Here is a 20,206-nt window from a genome sequence, read left to right as displayed (position 1 = left end):
CGACGACGACAACAACAACAATAACGACGACGACAACACCACGCCCTCAAACGGCACTTGCAGTATGCGTGCGAGCGAGAAAGGCATACAAACACAAATCAGCTGAGAGCGCCGCCATTTGCTGTGTGTGCATAACGCACGAGAGAGCGAGAGCAGTGCACAAAAGAGAGCGAATGCCGCATTGGCAGCGAGAGCCGACGAGTGCAAGCGAGATACAACGAAAGGTGGTTGATTCAGTTGAATTGTGTACGTATGTGTGTGTGTGACTGTGTGTCAGTGTTAGTGCCGGAAAGAGCGGGTCGTCGTCTGAGTTTGAAGCTTGTGTGAATCCGCTGCTGCAGGCCACAAACACACAGTAATACGCCGCTACGCTGACTGGTTGTCTGCGCGGAAGTTTCGAATCGAATCGAATCGGATCGCAACGCGACGCAACGCAACGTAACGCGAGTTTTCATTTCGTTTGTGGCAGCTTAGTTTCAAAACGCGTGGCAACAACAACAGTCGCTCATACGTCGCTCTCGGTTCGCAACGTTTTTTTCGTTTGTTTTTTCCCACAACAACAACAGTATAACACTTTATAAAAAAATACAAAAGAGAGACATTGAAATAGAATTCTGGCCGAGCATCGTTTGTGTTTGCCGCGGGTGTAACCTTTAACCTCGCTGATTACGACGGCATCGCAATACTTCAATACCACATAATACAAGTGCCGTCGGTTGGTTTTGGTGACTGAATGACAACGAATTGTATTCGCAGCGCAAACACGGAACACAACACAGCAAGATCAAGAACGCAGCTGCGAGACCGTCCACGTCCAATTCAAATTCTTATTTAGTTATCAAAAACGAAACGAAATAAAAAACATACTCAAACACAATCGGCAATAAACAGAACCGAACAGAGCTCAACTGAACCAAAGTGAACTGAAAGGCGGACAAGCCGAGCGCATCCGCAACTGCCTCCGTCTTCGTCTACGTCTCTGCCGCTGCTCTCTAATGCCTTATCAGCAGCACGCATCTTCTGGGGCTGCCGTAGGAACACACAGAGACTGACCAGCGAACAGTGGACCGACCTTTTACTACTACTAAACAACTATATACATTTGCTACGTGTATGTCGTGTATGTCTACCAACTCAATTTCGGAGTGCCATTCTCGCGCTGTCTCGTAAATTAATGTCATAAATTAATTTTCGGGGATCTGGGACTTTTCGTTCTGTTATCGTTTGACATTGCAACCGGTGTCGATCTCGGGAGTCGAGTCCGTGTCCCGTGTCGGGGTTTTTTAATATCGTTCAGGAGCGGCTGTCTAAAACAAGTCAACTTTACCTGCTAACAAGTCAACGAGAAGACAAGTGTTTCTCTGTGTGTGTGTGTTCGTGTGTGTGCGTGTCATCTAAAACCCAAATGTTCCTTAAATTACCTTGAAGTTGAAATTCAAATAAATTAAATACAAGCGAATGAGAATATCAATGCAAAACGTATTTAGTGAAATATATATGTAAATGCAAAACAACAAAATACACAACACTAAATACCTTATAATTGTATAAGAAGAAGTTTCCTTGCTGACGACAACATTTGGCACACATCAAAAAAAAAAAGAAATAAAGAATCCGATCGTAAAAATGTTAAACCTATAAATCGATGTTCAGTGATTTGATGTTTAGCAAACTCGCTCGTAAATTGTGTTGTTTCATGAATTGAGACAACCAAGTGTCAAGTGAACGACATACACACAAATCTAATATATTAAAGTATATCGTGCATATGCTTATATATCGGGTATATCGGGTATAAATCCATTAAATATCTTATAAGACAAAACGCCGCCACAAAACAAAGGGATTACTGGACCAATAAACCAATCGAAAAGCCTTCAGGATATATTAGCAAACATTGACAGCAACAAAAAACAATAAAACACAGCCAACAAACAACAACAAAACAAACATACACCAGACAGACATCATCATCGTTGGAAATAGACCTCGTGTCATTCCAAAAGACGCACATGGGCGTCTGCACCGAAGAGCGCCCTGTGATGCATTGGGTAAGCATCGAAACATCTCTTAAATAAAAAACAAATCAAACTTAACAGTTTAAAGTTCGATCAGTCCCCAACAACTGACCCCACTCTCTGGGTTCCTCTCTCTCTAGTTTGTGCTTCATTCTATAGACAATTTTGAGTCAGCAGCAGCAGGTCTGTGAGTGCTGATTAATTTGTGATTTATCTCGCGCTCGGGTTACAAATGTTATCAATGCCAGACCAAAAGCTACACTCCGCCCTCTCCTTCTCCTACTGCTCCTCCAATGAGGAGACAACGATAACGACAACGCAGAGACAACGCAACGACAACGCGACGGCGATAAGCAAAACCCCCTTGTGCATATTTCATTTGAATACATTTTGAGAGCACGACGATTAGTTGTTGTATTTGTGGTTGTCATCATCATCATAATCATCATCTGTCGATAACACAAGATCAATCGAGATGAGCTTCTATTGCACACAGATCACAGATATGCAGCATGAGAATCAAGTTTCCAACTCTGTCAATTTGTTTATCATCTACTCGTTTCTACAATTGATTTCTGTCAGTGCTAGATTTCTTAATCATTTGAATGCAATTCAAACAGCAACTGTCATATTACGTATACGTCAAGTAGACAAAGCTGAAATTCTGAAACTTGTAATTTATGTTGGATTAGTTTCAATTCTTGCAGTATTCATAATTGTTTTAGTTTTGTAATCCATTCTTTTCACAGAATCTGCTTTGTATTGAGTTGCAATATCTTCACAAAAAGCGACACCCGAAGCAAATTTCAATCTTAATATAATCTTGCGTGCTTAATCGGATTTCACACGAACTTTGCTGAATGTCATGATAATGGCATTCCTAGAAAATTATTACATACATACGTACTGTATACAAAATAAATACTAAGATGATGTGCACATTTTGAGAATTTCATTTATCAGCAGCTCAGATTAGTTTTTTTTAGAAAATTATAAACCTCAAATTGAATAAATCTTCTAACAGTTGAGGCATGAAATTTATATCGTTCGAATATAATGATTTAAGGATCATTTTGCTATGTTATCACAATTTTCGAAATGAAAATAAAAGTATTGATTACTTCGGGTTTCATTTTGGTAATAAAAAATTTACAGATTTGAAAAAAGAAACTTAAACGATTTTCGGCAATACATTTATTAGTGCATTTAAAATAACTGCTACAAGAAAGTATAAATATTTTGATTTATAATGGAGTCGTTGTCTTTGCAAATTATTGATTACTTATATTAAAAAATAACCGCTCGAAGGAAGTATATATATTTTGATTCATAATAGAGTTGTTTTTGCAAATTATTATTTACTTATACTGAAAATAACTTATTGAATCAAACATAAATATTTTGATTTATAATAGAGTTGTTATGTTTAAGTTATGTTGCATTAGTTAACTCTCTATTAAAACAATATTTTCAATGAATTTCGTAAGCATTATAGGCATGACTTGTGTAATGTGGCCAAGTTTTATGTTTATGGACTGGTTGCAAGCAAATCAAGCCATCATGTTGCACCAAAAACACAAAAGCAACAAAATCAATGTAGCCATAAAAATGTGGTTATACTATCTTGTCAGTTGTGATTTGTTGTTGCAGCTAGCCATTGGCTATTTTAGTTGTATGGACAAACATAAAAAAAAAAAAACAAAAACAGATGCTGAAATATCTAGCAAAAATGGCTGAGCACGAATTCGGTAGCATTGCTTTATGCTTTGGTACTGCAATTGCCCCTAAAGGTAATTGCATGTTCCCCCAAAAAGCAGAGACAACATCCCAGATACACACACACACACACTTGTGCAGAGTCGAAACAACAAAATGGTTGTAAATTTCAACAAGCAAGCGCAATAATTTCTTGGCAAATCAAAAAATACGCAATGTACAAATCTGAAGTTTTCGCATTTTATTTTTCGCGTTCGCATTTTCGTTTGGGGGATAGAAACCTGTCATCCTTATAACTTTGCGCAGCCAACACAGTTGAAATCTATTTTCAACTAATTAATCAAAAATAAGTAAACTGGAGCATCGATGATACCCGGCTAAGCAAATCGTCTGTACACAATATTATTATGGTATATCTTTTTTCTTTTTCTCTTTTTTCAAGATGTCTGCGCTCCGTTTCGTACTTGAAATAATGTACTCGAGTATTCATACTCGTATTATATGGTCTGTGATCTCTTGGATTTTTCAATGAATGTCTTGTCTGGGGGAGAGTTGTTGTTGTTGTTCGGGATCTGTCGTTATTTTGTCGCCTGTTTCACTTACTCACACATCTGCCTTGCTCTTCAAATGTCGCGCAACGTTTTTCGTGGAAAAACGCTGCAAAAGTTTGCTTAATTGAAATTAACTTTTGTATGCTGTGCTGTGCCGCCATTGAAAATTTCATGCATCATTTGTGGCCAGGCTCATCCTTTGAAATTTGTGAAAAATTTCAGAGCTGAGTGACACAGCAATGAGCCGTCAAAGACCCCAACTTCAAAAATGAAAAGAAAAAATATAACTAAATTGAACTACAACTATATTTTTTGTCTTTTGGACATTTGCAGCAGCAGAGCGCAAGATTTCTTGGGCCCGGCGCAAGGGAGAAAAGTCCAACACCACCTGTAGCACATCAAGGGAGCAATCAATGTGGCAGTGCTGCAGGTGCAAATAATAATCATCCATTGTTTCGCACATGCTCCACATCCTCATCGTGTCCAGATATTTGTGATCACAGTACAAAGCCATTTGGCAATGCATACGGCAGCGAGTCATATAGAAGGTAAGTTTGAATCTAGAACTGATATATCAAGCTAGAACTGATATATATATATATCTCACGCTATAGCTATGAGACCGCCGATCGCGCCACATTCGAGGACTCGACGGCAAAATTCTCAATTAGCCGCAGTCGCACGGATTGCACGGAGGTTAGCGATGAGACCACATCGGGCATATCATTCAAAACGGAACCCTTTGGACCACCCAGCAGCCCCGAATCCACCAACGATAGCAAAGTAACCCGCAATCCCGACGATTGCGCTGGCTGTGGCCGACAAATACAGGTAAGAAGCCGATTCCGACGGCAACTGCAAAATTTAATGCTCGATTTATTTGTGCAATTAAAATAATGACAGCGCAGCAAAAGAATTTACGTATTTATGCTTAAACATAATACTCATTACCGGCTTACTAAGAATCATAATTGTTGGGAGGAAATAGTCGTTTATTTTATATGTATAGATATAGTCTAAGTCTAAGTTTGTGATGCTTCATTGCAGGATCGCTTCTACCTCTCCGCTGTGGAAAAACGCTGGCATGCCAGCTGCTTGCAGTGTTATGCATGTCGGCAGCCGCTGGAACGGGAATCCTCATGTTACTCACGTGATGGCAACATTTATTGCAAAAACGATTATTATAGGTAAGTCGTACTTAAATAACAAACTCCGCAATATACTCAGAGAGTGCCAATTCCGACGCTCATTCTGACTCTGACTCTAATGTGATGTGGCTCTATTCTGAGAAGCGATCGCAAGTGTAAAGGCGAGAGGGGAAAGGGTGACTGTGATGAATCAGATAAAGCCTCGAACTGCATGCCAAGACATTGACTAGAAAATGATTTCCAAACACGCAAATGAAATATTTATGCATGCATTGTTTTTGCACCACTGTGCGAAGGCTATGGCTAGGTGACGCTGCTGCCAAGAAGCAGACCGAGACCGCGACAGCCAAGACAGTGGCAGTTGCAGTTGCAGTTGCCTCCTACTACATATAAGTATCTTCACCTCTACACCGCTGCTGCTCCTCCAGCGGCTACTGCGGAGCTGCGCCTGGTTGAATGGGCCTGCGTGTGTTCTGCTGTTTGAATTCCCATTCCGCGGTGTTTCTCAAGAACGCGACTTCAACGCTCGCTCACCTCGGCGCACGCTAGATGCGCTGTTGCACGTTGCACGCTGCACGTTGCTGCAGTCTTAAAGCCAAAAACCTCGACGTCGCTTTTTGAGGTTGACACTCTGCGCTTGGGTGGGTGCCGTTGCCGTTGCTTCAACTTCTGTTGTGGCCTCCACACTTGCTAGGAAGCTGCAATTGCAACTGCAATTTCACGCGCCGCACCAACGTGCAGCAAACACGCGAGATTAGCACAACAACAGCAACTAAAGGGGGAAGAGCACACACACACACACAACAACAAAATGTTAAAGTAAAACTCGTTATAATTATGCCAAATTTTAGAGACAAAGACTGTGCGAGCGAAAGAGCAGCATTTGTTTTAGCTGGGTGTAGACAAGCATTTCTTTCAATTGTGCACAACAACGCCTACAATTTGTTAGGGAACTGCTCGAGCGGCAATTAAAGCTGCCGCTGCTGCTGCTGCTGCCACTGCCGGTTGCAAGTTGCTGCAGTTGCAAGTTGCCAGCGTCAAAAGTTTTCCTCAACAACGATGAACAACACCTGCCCAACGGGCTGCGTAAATCAAAAAGTTTATCATTCAAGCGGCCCCAAAAAGAAGCCAACAACAAACAGGCTGAGGCATGCAACATGCAACACACATACACAGAGAAACTATACAAACATACTATGCACCATAAATCCAAGCAAGTCACGCTCGTCACTCGTATTTCCTCTCAAATGATTCTTGTGACATTTATTACCGCTCCATATTTCAAATAGTACGCAGTCAGCAGTCGGAGTCGGAGTCGCAGTCGCCGATCGCAGATCTCCGAATCGGAGACGCACATCGGAGTTGTTTAGCTGGAGTTGGAGTTGAACTTGGAGATGGAGATGGAGACGGAGAGAGACGGAGACTGTTGCAGTTGATGCTGCAAGCAGGCTGCTTCGATGTCTGATCCCCAACGCCAACCGCTTCGCTCCGCTGCCGCTCGGAGTCTCGGGTCGATCTGTCAGCGTTTTTTTTTTCTTTCCGAGAGGGGGCATGGGGATGCGCTTCATGTCATACACAGAGTCCAATCCACAATCCATTCCGCCGTAATGTTTCATTTCGTTTCATTCCGTCGGCTTTTGGGCTGCTCGTCGCTGCTCGCTATTATCAATCAAATTGCAGCCCCCTCTCCCTCCCCCTCCTCTTTCTATTCTCCACTCCGATGCTCCCCCCTCTCTGCACGCACAATGACAACGACATTCTTTGTTGATTTATATAGCTGATGTCAAATATGACAACGCCAAGTCGACAAAAAGTCAACGCGCAGGGGCTGAGCTGGTGGAGGAGGGGAAGAGGTGGAGGAGGGGCATGTTTGGGGGCCAGGCAAAATTTATGCCTTACTATGCACCGTTAACTCTGCACGGGGACAAAAATCTTGTGGGTGTTTTGCGGCGACCCAATGAGAAAAACGTATGAACGCATCGCTGCAATAAATTCATGTTTTGTTCAAAATTTGAAAACACTGAAAAACACACAGAAGACATTTTTCACATTCAAATCATATTAAATAAAAACACATGTTTCTCTTTGCTACTGCTTCGTCTTTGTGCATAATTGAAAAGCTGAAATCAATAGCCAAAAATATCAAAATAATGTTTAAGCACACTTACGGATAAATTTCTGTTTGTCTCTCGCTCTCGCTCTCTCTCTCTCTCTCTCTCTCTCTCTCTCTCTCTCTCTCTCTCTCTCTCTCTCTATCTCTCTCTCTCTCTCTCTATCTCTCTCTCTCTCTCTCTCTCTCTCTAATCAGACTTTTGACTTGTTTGATTTGACTTTTCATTTATTGCCCAGCTTATTGAAAAACATTTCATCGCATTTATTTCCATCGATATTTCCATTGAATTTCACTCTCATGTCTGCGGTCAACGCAGGTCAAACTGTAATTATTGAAAAATAATTACTCAAACACACGCACACACACTCACACAAACATTCGTGTCATAAATGTTGTTGTTGGCAACTTGCAAAAATATTTCAATTGAAGCCGCATGACAACTTTGTGCACAATCACAGATCGACATCAAAGTGCACATTTGAGTCTTTAATCTACATTATAGTTGTGAATAGAAGCTGGCATGTTTAACAATTATTTTGACGGTTAAAGCATATAAATTTCAATCGTATATTAAATAAATTACATAAATATTATAAAAAGAGAAGCAGTCAAAGAAATCACGACATATCTACTAACTGAACCAGCAGCGAAAACATTAAATGATAGATTTAAATTGTTACGGAAGGTAATTTGAGTAATATAATAATTGTTTTAGAAGTGAAATAGTTATACATAAAAATATATTTTCAAAAGTTAATAATATCAAATGGTAGTGATTAGCAGTATAATTTACAAACATTAGTTTTTGTCATTTTTCACCATCAAAGAGAATCAAGTATTATATATCGAAGACTTTTTTCTTGGTATGTTGGTATAGTTCTATATTGAAAACAGATTTTCACCCACAGCAGCTAAGACCATATTGCAGTAGCGGTTTTTTTACATACAAAATATTTTCTTAAACAACTTCTACAATTTTTATCTAATCGGAGTTATTATTATATATATTTAAAATCAAATGCAAAATACTTTACTTATTTAAGTGTAGTTTTTCTTCGCCAGACTATTACTTAATATTCATTTAATAAAAATTGTGGCTATTGCATCTATATAATATAATAATTTCAGTACATTTACTCGAAGCAAAAAAAATTTAAATTTATTTTTTTAACCATTCTTTTGTTACATCTATTACAAATGAATCGTAACTATATCAAATAAGTACGAATAAAATAGTTCCGCCTACTTAAATTCAAGCCAATTGTAAATGTATTGCCATTTTAAGCTTCATACTGGATTCATTTAACAACACAATTCTGAATGCAACTTAAGAAAATCTAACAATGTAAATACTGAATTATAACTATTAATCGTTGCTGTAGCATCTTAAGTATATCACTTACGTTAATAATTCCAGCAAATTAAATTGAAACACAACAGCAATTAATTGCCAATTTTACGGCTTTAATATTACTTGGCTCAAATTAAATGCAGGCATAGGAAAATTCAAATGCATATTGACTTTATGAATATTGCTAGCAGATTTGTTATCTCCAGCACTTAAAGACGCCTTACTGCCAAAGCCGATCAAGCATATTTGGACTTTATGTAGCTTTTTGTGTGCTTAGCATTTAAAACACTTTGCATTCACTATGCATTTGATGCAATGGCCTTGCCAGTGCAACAAAACAAAATGAAAGCCAAAGTCTTAACAAATTTGTGGCATGCAATAAGCGGACTTTTGATGGCAATAAACTTAAAACAAAGCATCTGATAAGCACCAAAAACACATGTCACATCGGCTACCGCAAAACCCGGCCGAGAGTTCGTTCAAGACCCGCTTAGATCTGAGTTAGTATGCGAACGAGTATTCGAATGAGTGCATGAGTGTTTGAGTGTATTCAGTATGCTTTTTTTTTTATTTTGACGCAGTAATCTGGCCATCAAAACATATGTTCGGCATCGCCGTCTCAGTTGTTGTTGTTGTTGGTTTGTTTGGCGGTGTTAACTATGCTCGTGTGTTGCCCCTCTTTCTTCTCCCCTCTTTGCCCACTCTCTGTTTGAGCCTGGTCATAATTTTGTTGTTTAGGTTTTAAGCTCGCAAAGCAAATAATTGGATTTTAGTGGATTACTCTAGAGACTGGCAACGGCAACGACAACGGCACAAAAAATCTAAAACCGCTGCCAGCCGTCGCCTTGTTGCAGTTGCAACTCCGACTTCGGTCCGACTCTGTTGGCTATTGGCTTTTTATACCCGCTACCATTAGAGTATAAGGGTATTATAACTTTGTGCCTGAAAAAAATGTATGTAAAATACAGAAGAAGGGATCTCCGACCCCATAGAGTATGTATAGTATTCGTGATCAGCGTCAATAATAATAATAATAATAGCAATGTCCGTCTGTCTGTCGGTCCGATTTTTGGTATATACAACAATAACTACAGTGGTTATAATTTCTGAAAATATGGTTGCGATCAGATAAAAATTTTTAAAGTGTAGAAAGAAATAAATGAAAAACTTTTGTATGGGAAAAATTTCCTTCTTATAGTATTACGGGTCTTAGTTGGATGACAATCTGGTATATTTTGCGCTCTATTCTATATTTTAAATCTAGTACTTGATTCATACCAATATACCGAATATAATCTCTGGTATATTTAAGCATTTTCGTGATGTATTAATTAGGCATTTTTCTTTTATTTTTATTCAAAATGGTATATATTGCACTCTATGGTATATTTTGAATATATTACTATATCAAAGTACCGAATATATTTATTGGTATATTTCAGTATTTTTGCGGTATATTAATTTAGTATATTTTAAGAATAATATCGCACTGTTTTGTTTTTATTCAAAATGGGTACCGAGTATCTCACAGTCGAGCACACTCGACTGTAGCTTTCCTACTTATTGCTGCTTGTTGTTGTAGCTGTTGCTTTAAGCCAGTCAGCAAGCACTCGTTGACATTTTACAATCAGGCAATGTACCTGTTTCGCTCCGCAATTCTCGTTTCGCTGCCAACAACGGCAGCAACTGCTGAGAAATAATAAAAATTGTTAGCTGTCACCTCGTTTCTGCATATTTCGTGGCCATCCTGCCAGAGCAGCGGCAACGTCATAAAAGTCGCAGCACAGCTAGTCTCCAACCCATTCCAACCCATTCCAACCCATTGCATCCCATCCAACTCAGCTCAGTTCGCGTCTTATCTATCAAGATGATGTTGTGCTGATGGCATGCCGGATAAGGCCGGGTAGCATCTGCCTCGGAGCTGCTTTATCGGCTCAGCATCTTAATACACACTCTCACATACACACACTCTCATGTTGCACTCACTGGGGCTTCTGCCATAAAGCGCCAGAGCCACAGCAAGAGAGAGGGAGAGTGTCATAATTTTTATGTGGCCTCCGAGTGAGAAGCGCAAAGTCAGAAACGTTCTTATTGCCGAGACAGAGGTCTAAGGAAAATTGCTGATTGGCTTCGTTATCAGAGCGGACTGCGAGCTGCCCCAAAACCAAAGGGAAACATCATAAAAAAAACACAACGATGGAAAAAATATATAAAACAAGTAAAACGAATAAGATGCGTTCGTCTCTTCATCTTGTGGCGAAATGTCTTAATCAGCGACTAGAGAGAAAAAAACATCGAGGGAGAAAAAGGGCAGCCAGAGGGAGAAAAAAAGAAAGAAAGATAGAGACGAGGGTAGGGAAAAGTTTGGCATAAAATGTTTACAGTTTGGAAAGTCAGCGAAGCGCGTCCATTTAATTGTGGCCAACGAGTGGCAAAGATACTCGAGCACCAAATTTATGGCCAACCTGAAATCGCGCGTTATGCAATAAAAATAATTTCTCGTTGCTCAAAGAAGCGCGCCCCATGCGAAAAACACAAGACACAAAAAATGTATAGAAAACTTACAGAATTCATTAAGTAAACAGAGAAGCAACAACAACAAAAACTTGAAAGAAAACAAAAAAAAAACGGAGATAAAAAAGAGGCAGAGCGAGAGCGACGTCTTAAACAGCCAAACAGTTTAATGATTCTATCTCACGACGTTTTTTTATGTTCTAGCCACTGGCCGCACCACCCCCCACTTGCCTCCTAACCCTTGCCCCCTTTCCCTGCCACAGATTCACCTTAAATAAAAAAAAACCAGCACCAAGGCACTTCACTCTATGTGGCGTCATCAAAAACTTGAGCAATGTTGCGGCATGCACAAGGGACAAAAACTGCCAGAAAGAATGAGAGAGAGATAGAGCGAGGGAAAGGGAAAGGAAGAGCGAGATGGAGGCTGAGAAAAAAGCGCAGTATTTATTTTTTATGAGCACTTGTCAGCGATCCCATGTAGCGCCATCGTCAACACCCAACATCGAGGCAAAAACGCGCCATACAATGGCTGAGAATAGCTAAATAAGCGATCAGAAATAATAAGCTTAGATAAATAGCTATTATCAATAAAACAAAGATGAGGCAAATAAGCACCGAGTCAGCGATTGTGTTGACAGAAATATGACAGAATTGGATTAGATTAACGGGATAGCAAATATGCTAAATTAACAAGCCATTATGATGCTAATTTTTATTGTTTATATACATCCTCTTTTTTTTAATATCTCATGACAAACCTCAACTCTTATTGTTAGTTCAACTAAGTAGTAATTCTATCCATAGCAAGATGTTATTTGCAATATGCTATGTATTAGAAATATCAGAGTAAAAAGCATTAACAATAAAGGCTAAATAGATCAACCAACAGTTGATATAATAATGTAAATGAATTTGACAATATAAAGATTAAAATTATCTGATTTTTGAAATGTATGTACATTCAAGTTGATAGTATTTATTTTTAACATTAGCAATATACAATCCGAAATTATTAGTTAGATAGATCAGAAATAGTTAGATTAGAAAAACGAAATTAAAATTATTCACTATCTAAATGTCCGATGATAATAATTCTAACGAATCTTTCTTTACATTCATTTATATCTGATTTCATCGGATTGTATTTTCTTATTAACATTTATGTTAAGTTATATTACTTTCTTATCGGTTATATTTATTTATACCTAGCATTTCTAGTTATTCTTAACTTACAGTAGAATTAGATTGGATTTCAAGTCAGTCAGCTTAATTCCTTATTTATCGTATAGATCCAAAATAGTTAGATTGAATTAAATGAAAAGAGTTTAGAATTCAACTTTTTCAGGATCTAAATTTCAAGTGATTAGCTGACATCTATAGCCTTAATGTTTATCGCTAACATCATGTTCTTACGATCGGAAATACTTAAATAATTCCAAATATTTAAATATAAATTTCCGATGCTTTCTTATTCTTAACATTTATTCATCGTTGCACTTTATGTTTTTAAAAAATTATGAAAATTATATATACAACTCGTTTATAAAGAGAACAGATAAATCAAGTAATATTTGTGATGACAGCAAGAAGTTAACATCAGATTAGATGGCCGCGATATCATTATGCTAAACGCAACCAGACATTAGAATGCAAATGAAGTAGCTTGAAACATAGATGACTACTATTCTTCAAACCAAATATCAACTCGTCGTTTAACCCTTGCACTTGAACACCGAGCTAGCTATTTATTCCACTGTAAGCCACATTAAGTTGCGGTGGCGGTGGCGGTGGCGCTGCAGCCATGACGTTTAAGCCACATTGCAGCAGCAGCAGCGGGTCACTTGCTCGCTTCGCTGCTCAATGCCTAAACCTTTCTTGACTTCCCTCTTTGGCCACAAACAAAATATAAAAAGAGAAGAAAAACTACTCGCAGCGCGATAATTAAAATGTTTAATGGGCATCTTTAAAAATCATTTTACGCCGAATTTATGCGAGAGCACATAGAGGCAAACCGACACTTAAGAGCTCAACCAAAAAATAAAAACACACAGAAAAATATAAAGAGAAGCAGCCGCCACAGGCAGCCAAAGAAACCCTAAGGTCTAAATAAAAAAAAAAACAAAAAACGAAAACCCGGCGTTCCAGCAGCTAACTGAAACAATGGGGCGCTAATCTAATCAGCTAAACTATAAAATAAAAATACGAATACGAATAAAATTATACATGCAATTTCACTGAGCATGCGGTTCTTGGAAGCCGGAAGAGTTCTATTAAAGAACGTTTAACAATTCAAATGTAAAAGCTCAAATGTAAAACCATTTTGAAAAACAGAAAGAAGCGTTGCTTGTAACATCACACACATCAACCCAAAAAAAAAAATTGATGTCTTCTTAAGAAGAAGATGCGGATTAGTGAACTAATCGACGGCCACATAGCGGCAAACCCAACCAAAATAAAAAATAAAAAAAGACAGCAATACAAACTAATTTTCCAGCGCATTTAACACGTATAGGAAAAACTTGTCGCGCTGCAATTTCAGGATCACAGTCATCACAACAAAACCAAAACACAACACTCAACAGTAAAGAGCGAAAAAAAAAACACATAAATGCAAATAATTATTGTATATGTTTAGGCAGGGCGGCGCTCTCGGGAGGGGAGAATCAAAGAGGGGTTTACCCATGGGCCAAAAGAGAAAAAAGGGCCTAGAATCGAATTATCACCACGGGACGTCCTCCCGGGCGAACTTGCGACGCGCTCTCACGTTATCCCCGTCGACAGCGAAATCTACACGACTACATTTATTTGTATTTAATATTTTGTGTTGTTTGTGTTTTCTGTTTTACTGTTTTCTGCTTTTTTTTTTGCATTGCGCGCGCAACTGCTGCCGCTGCTGTGAACGGGGTGGCACGTCTGGGAAATCCGTTGCAGGCAGCGGCAAACTACTTGTAATCGGAAGAGCCGGCCACAGCGGGTGGCACTTGAAACTTCAGCGCCGCATCCAGAGCGAACGCAATCCCTGAATGCGTTACAAATGCTCTCACGTTACACACCCAAAAAAAAAACTCATGCAGCAACTGGTGCAGCAAGGCCCTTTGCATGAGGCAACAACAGCAGCAGCAGTTACGCCACACGTCGGTTTACACTTCAGCGTGTCCTGTTCCTCAACTCAACTCTCAGCTCTCAGCTCTCGGTTCGCCATATGCATTTCCGCCCTGAAAACTTCGGCTCTATTCAGGTTTTTAACAGGAGCTGCATCATCGAGTTGTCCATGGAGTGGCCGCGAGAGTGGCCCAAGTGGCAGCAAACGCCGCGCGCCACTTGGCCACGATTTCGTTGTCTGTTATCAGCCACGTCTAAGTAGCAAAAAGCCACCACCAACAGCAACAGCAACATCAGCAAGAGCAGCAGCAACTTCTCTTTCCTCTCCTTGAAAGTGCAAACTTATCTATTGGCGTAATCAGAGGCTAAACAAAAATCTTGACTTCAATAAAATATGGTAGTAGACCGTCTAGGGCCTTGCTATCATAAGAGCTGCATCAGCAGCAGCTGCTGATGAAGAGCATGATGTTGATGTTGCTGCTGCTGTTACTGTGGTTGCTGGTGATACTTTTGCTGCTGCTGCTGCTGCTGGTGATGCTCACATGTGTCATAGCTTCGCACGCTTCAAGTGGGCAACGCCTCCGAAACAAGTGCAGGACAACAATGACAACAGCAACAACAACAACAAGAACATCGAGCAGCAGCACCAACCAGAAGAGCAGTGAACGATGCGGTTAACCAAGGCAGTCAACCGGGTCGAGTTCTTGTTTTTGGGATCGCACTCGCAACGGGATCGAGTCGAGTTTGGAGTCGAGTTCCGAGTTCGCGTTGTGTTGGGATTGATGTACGCCGTGTGGTGGGAAATAGTCGTTGTTGTTGCCGTGGTTGTTGTTGTTGTTGTCTGGGGCAACACTCAGAAGCCAAAACAGCGACAACGACAACGACAACAACACATCAACAAGCTGACGGTTGGAGCTGAGACTGCAATTGCTGGCCACACTCAGAATATGTGTGTGTGTGTGAGAGTGTGCGACTGTGTGTGTGTGTGAGAGTATCAGATTTCGAAGCGCTCGAAAACATAATCATATATTAGGCGTTGTCACTTTGACATTTCGCCTGCTCTTTTACATGGCAATAATCATAATTCATTTTTCTCTCGCACTCGCTCTCGCTGCTCGGCTCGTCTGAGGCACAAAAAAGGGGGCGTGGCAGGTGGAGAGGGGGCCTCAGAATGAAATAAAGTGCCACAGCGAAATGAAGGCATCGCCGGCTGCTGCTTCTCCTCGTTGTTGTACGAGTCTGAAACAGTTTTATGAGTTGGTAGCAGGCAAAGCGTCGCCGTTTGTTGCCGTCGAGTCGCATGATGTTGACGCTGCCTGTGCTGCATCCATGTTTAATATTATTTATGGGGCTTGCGTCTTGCGGCACAAGGTATCTCTCTTCTGCTGCTGCTGCTGCTGCTGCCACAGTGAAAGATCGAGTGAGAGTCTGCGACTCTCCGTTTCTGACTCCAATTCCAACTGTATCTGAAGAATATCTCGCAAGTGTTTTGCCCGCGACAAGTTGTGCGACAAGCCAAATGTGAATGTGAATGTGAATGTGAATGTGAATGTGACAAAAATCTCGGCGTCACATCCCAAATCATTTTCAACGAAATGCAAATGGGAGCCAAAGGAGAGGAGCCAGGCAAAGTACATCGAGAGGGGCATGCCACAAAAGTGCGCTATATAAATATGATAAATTTATATGGAATTGTTTTTGTGTTGCAGCTCTGTGTCTGCAGTTTTATTTTAGCCCAACGACTGCGATGTGCGAATGAGTCTGTTGAGCGAAGTTGCCAGTCTGAGTCGGAATCGGATTCGGAGTCGGAGTGAAATGCGCCAATTATTTTGATTAATGTCAAAGAAATCGCGTGTTTCGCGTATTTGATGTTTCTCCTTTTGCCACACTCTTGACTTGGGAATGGATGGCACTCTCTGTGTCCAGGGTCATCATTATTTGGCACGAAATCGACAAAACACCCCGATGATTATGACTGATGTTGGTAATCTTTGATCTGTCATTTGCGAAAGTGAAAACAGTAGCAAAATGCACGAATATCCAACTGACGTTAAAGATGATGTTGCTGAGACGATGACGTTGCCGTTGCCATTGAGGATCGAGGACTGCCGACTAACGACTGACGACTGAGGATGACGACTGACGATGAGTGGGCGTTTTGTTAACCGATCTATTGTGCCGCTCCCGTTTGCCTGCACCTCTGACTTCGACTGCGACTGCTTCTCGACAGTAGCTCAGCCAACTTCCTGACCAAACATGTTATTAGGCTGCGACTGAGGCACCATAATTTTGGCCCTGGGCTCTGCCGAGATTATTGCCCCAAACAAATAGGCTTCGATTTTTGTTAATATCATGCCATATAATTGTGCATAAGTAGTTGTCGAGTTCAAAGGCAACAAAAGCCAAGAATGCTTTGGGGTTACACTTGCACATACTCTAGCACAAAGGCAGCGGAAATTGATTCACTAACTGTGAAAGTAGTTCACAAATTTTGTATCTCTAATAGTTATACCTACATTTATAGGTCTTTAGGGTGATGGACAGACAGAAAGACAGACATAAATAGCATTGAATTTAAATTAAAGTTCTTCATTTTAATAGTTGTCTTTAAGTTTTCTTGCCTTACTTATATTATATATTCAGGCAGTTCTGGTTAATGTTTTAATAATATGATGATTAATACTATAAAAGATATTAAAATAATTTTTACAAATCTTGCTTTATGAATTGCAAAAATCTAGAAGTTTATGTCAACTAGCAATCAGACAACAGGTTTTTATAAAATGCACAAACTTGTCTTAAGAATATTTGTGATTTATCAGACAGATCGGCAATAATAATTGCAATAGAACTTCTGCTGAATACGAAAACTACATTTGTAAATCAATAATTTTTAAAATTAAAGTCAATGAGACAATGAAGAAATAGCGAATTTGTAGTTTTTGTGATTTGTAGTCTATAAATTAAAGTGATTAGTACTTAATTCAATTGCTATTTTCATACATGCAGAATAATTTGCTGACTGCTTGAATACTTTGCTTCTTTTTTTTAAGATCGAAAAATCGATCGATTGCAATCTTCTTTTCAATATAGAATACAAAATTCATAAAGATTTTTTCATTTTTAATCTTAATCTTTAATCTGAAATGCAAATTTAGCATGAAAATCTTGATTCAAGACTTTTTCAACCTAAAAAATCTTATTTCAAGATTGTTTTTTTTAATATTGAAAAAATCTTAAAAAGATAGATTTTTTTCTATCTGTGTAAAGTCATTGCAACTCATTATTAATTTCAAATATAATGTTAAGTATTCTACTAAATAAATTTTAATAATAATTTCCAATTTTTTTTAAAATTTCATACCTAATTATAAACATTATTCTTTTCTTAAAGTTAATAAGAGAATAATTTATATTTTTCTATTGATGAAATTTGAAGTCTCTTAATTTCTAATTCTACTTTGTATTGTTTCTGCAAATAAACTAAATATGTTGTAAATGTATTTCTTTACTTGCAGTTTTTTTGGTACTCGCCGCTGTTCCCGCTGCCTGGCCTCCATAAGCTCCAACGAGCTGGTCATGCGCGCCCGCAACCTGGTCTTTCATGTCAACTGCTTCTGCTGCACCGTGTGCCACACGCCGCTCACCAAGGGGGATCAATATGGCATCATCGATGCACACATCTATTGCAGGTAAGTGAATATACTTTTCTATTTAACATTAATACTGAATTGATTGATTGTTCCTATCTGCAACAGAACACACTATAGCATAGCGAGGGAGGGAGACGCTGCATCGTCGAGCATGAGTGCCACATATCCGTATAGCACGCAATTTGGATCGCCGCACAATGACTCGTCGAGTCCGCACTCGGATCCCAGTCGTAGTATTGTTCCTACGGGCATCTTTGTGCCCACATCGCATGTCATAACCGGACTGCCGCAGCCGGCGCGTCAAAAGGGGAGACCGCGCAAGCGCAAGCCCAAGGATATCGAGGCATTCACAGCGAATATAGGTAGGTTGTAAATACCAAAAAGTAGCCATAAAAAACCTGCTTAATGGCTTGCAACCTGAAGCTGTGTTGCTGTTTAGCTGAACCTGGTTCAAACTGGCGCCAGTGCAGCGAACCAAAAGTTTTTACGAGTATTCCTTTACGAGCTTCAAAAAACCGCATGTTCGAGTCGTAAACCGAAACATTTGTGCTCAAGCTGTAAAAGTCGCGAACTGCACAACAACTAAATGTGATTTTTTCTGATTTTTTTTGCTTTTTGTTTGACAGATCTCAACACCGAGTATGTGGACTTTGGGCGCGGCTCACACATGAGCGCCTCATCACGGACCAAACGAATGCGCACCTCGTTCAAGCATCATCAGCTGCGCACCATGAAGTCCTACTTTGCAATCAATCACAATCCCGATGCCAAGGATCTGAAGCAATTGTCGCAGAAAACGGGTTTACCAAAGAGAGTCCTACAGGTGAGCAATACTCTTGCAACACTCAAACAACAACAGACACTCATAACAAACACTAACATCTCTCTCTTGTTTTTGGCAGGTTTGGTTTCAGAATGCGCGAGCCAAATGGCGTCGCATGATGATGAAGCAAGATGGCAGCGGCATGCTGGAGAAGGGCGATGGCACATTGGACCTGGATAGCATTTCGGTGCACAGTCCCTCATCGTTTATGCTGGGCGGTGCGAACAGCACGCCGCCCCACAATCTTGACTAACAGCTGCTCAGGGAGAGGGAGCAACAGCAACAACAACAGCAGCAATCACAGCAGCAGCAGCAACATCATCGCAACACTGACTCCAGCAATGTGAACACTAACGCCTCCAACTCCAATTCCACCTCCAACTCGAATGCCACCAGCGTATCCGCCTCTGCCACAGCATCGGCAACAGCAGCGGTTGCTGCCGCAGCTGCTGCCTACGCAATTGAGTTGCAACTGCTGCACGCATCGAGTGGCAACAACGGATGTTGCTCGCCGGCGCTGCTCTCGTTGGCGGACCTGTTGAATGGCACTGACGATTAGTAGTTGTACTCGTACTTGGCCACAAAATACTCAAATACTAGAGAGAGAGAAACCTTTACAAACATGCATACATACAGACATTGAATTACATCAATATGTACATCACATATTTACATACAAAGCACACACAAACGCCTAGAGAATGTTGTTTAGACGGGCTGCCTCAAGTTTGCTGTTTGCATTAAGTATTTTTGTAGTTGCTTCTAGCCATTCAAACAGTCAATCAATCAATCAATCAGTCAAGTCAGTCAGTCGGTCAGACCTTGAGATTGATTATCGATTAAATACAAGAACTCCTCCAAGCAGCTTCTCCTCCATCGATCGATTGATCGATCCTCTTTATCGAGTAGCAGTGTCTGAGATCAGATCTTATGCACCCCTCAAAAATGTTGTTTCTATTTCTATCGTTCATTTGTAAATATGTACTAGAACCTTAGTAATTGCTTACAAGAATTATTGTTAATACTTATACTATATATAGTATATATACATATACACATATATATGTATACATATGAATACACACATGCATACATACATACATATATATTGTATATCTACCATACATATTAAATAAACAAATCTAATATATAAATTTCATATTTATTGCCCAAATTATATAGTTAGAGATGAATTTAGTTTAACGAAGCGATCTATA

The 20,206-nt window shown here is 39.8% G+C and overlaps 1 protein-coding gene across 1 annotated transcript; it reads left to right on the top strand.

Annotated features, from left to right (window-relative positions):
- The first annotated feature begins 353 nt into the window (after positions 1–353).
- LOC117569263 (protein apterous) lies at positions 354–20,171 on the top strand. The gene is made up of 8 exons (XM_034250363.2): positions 354–2,051; positions 4,619–4,833; positions 4,900–5,116; positions 5,333–5,472; positions 18,032–18,205; positions 18,272–18,528; positions 18,793–18,989; positions 19,069–20,171. Exons 1-8 carry the CDS (start codon positions 2,013–2,015, stop codon positions 19,240–19,242), a joined length of 1,413 nt encoding a protein of 470 aa, XP_034106254.1. The 5' UTR covers positions 354–2,012; the 3' UTR covers positions 19,243–20,171.
- Positions 20,172–20,206: the final 35 nt, after the last annotated feature.

This window comes from Drosophila albomicans, chromosome 3 (assembly GCF_009650485.2).
Source record: "Drosophila albomicans strain 15112-1751.03 chromosome 3, ASM965048v2, whole genome shotgun sequence".
In the NCBI taxonomy this organism is placed as follows: domain Eukaryota; kingdom Metazoa; phylum Arthropoda; class Insecta; order Diptera; family Drosophilidae; genus Drosophila; species Drosophila albomicans.
The sequence above is the reverse complement of the archived record's forward strand: the minus strand, read 5'-3'. Positions and strand labels throughout refer to the sequence as shown.

Bases quoted from the DNA above. Each gene is read 5' to 3' on its own strand.
- LOC117569263 (XM_034250363.2), top strand. From the start codon at position 2,013: ATGGGCGTCTGCACCGAAGAGCGCCCTGTGATGCATTGG. The intron at 2,052-4,618 runs GTAAGCATCGAA...GGACATTTGCAG, and splicing joins AGCGCCCTGTGATGCATTGG to CAGCAGAGCGCAAGATTTCT. The intron at 18,206-18,271 runs GTAAGTGAATAT...TATCTGCAACAG, and splicing joins GATGCACACATCTATTGCAG to AACACACTATAGCATAGCGA.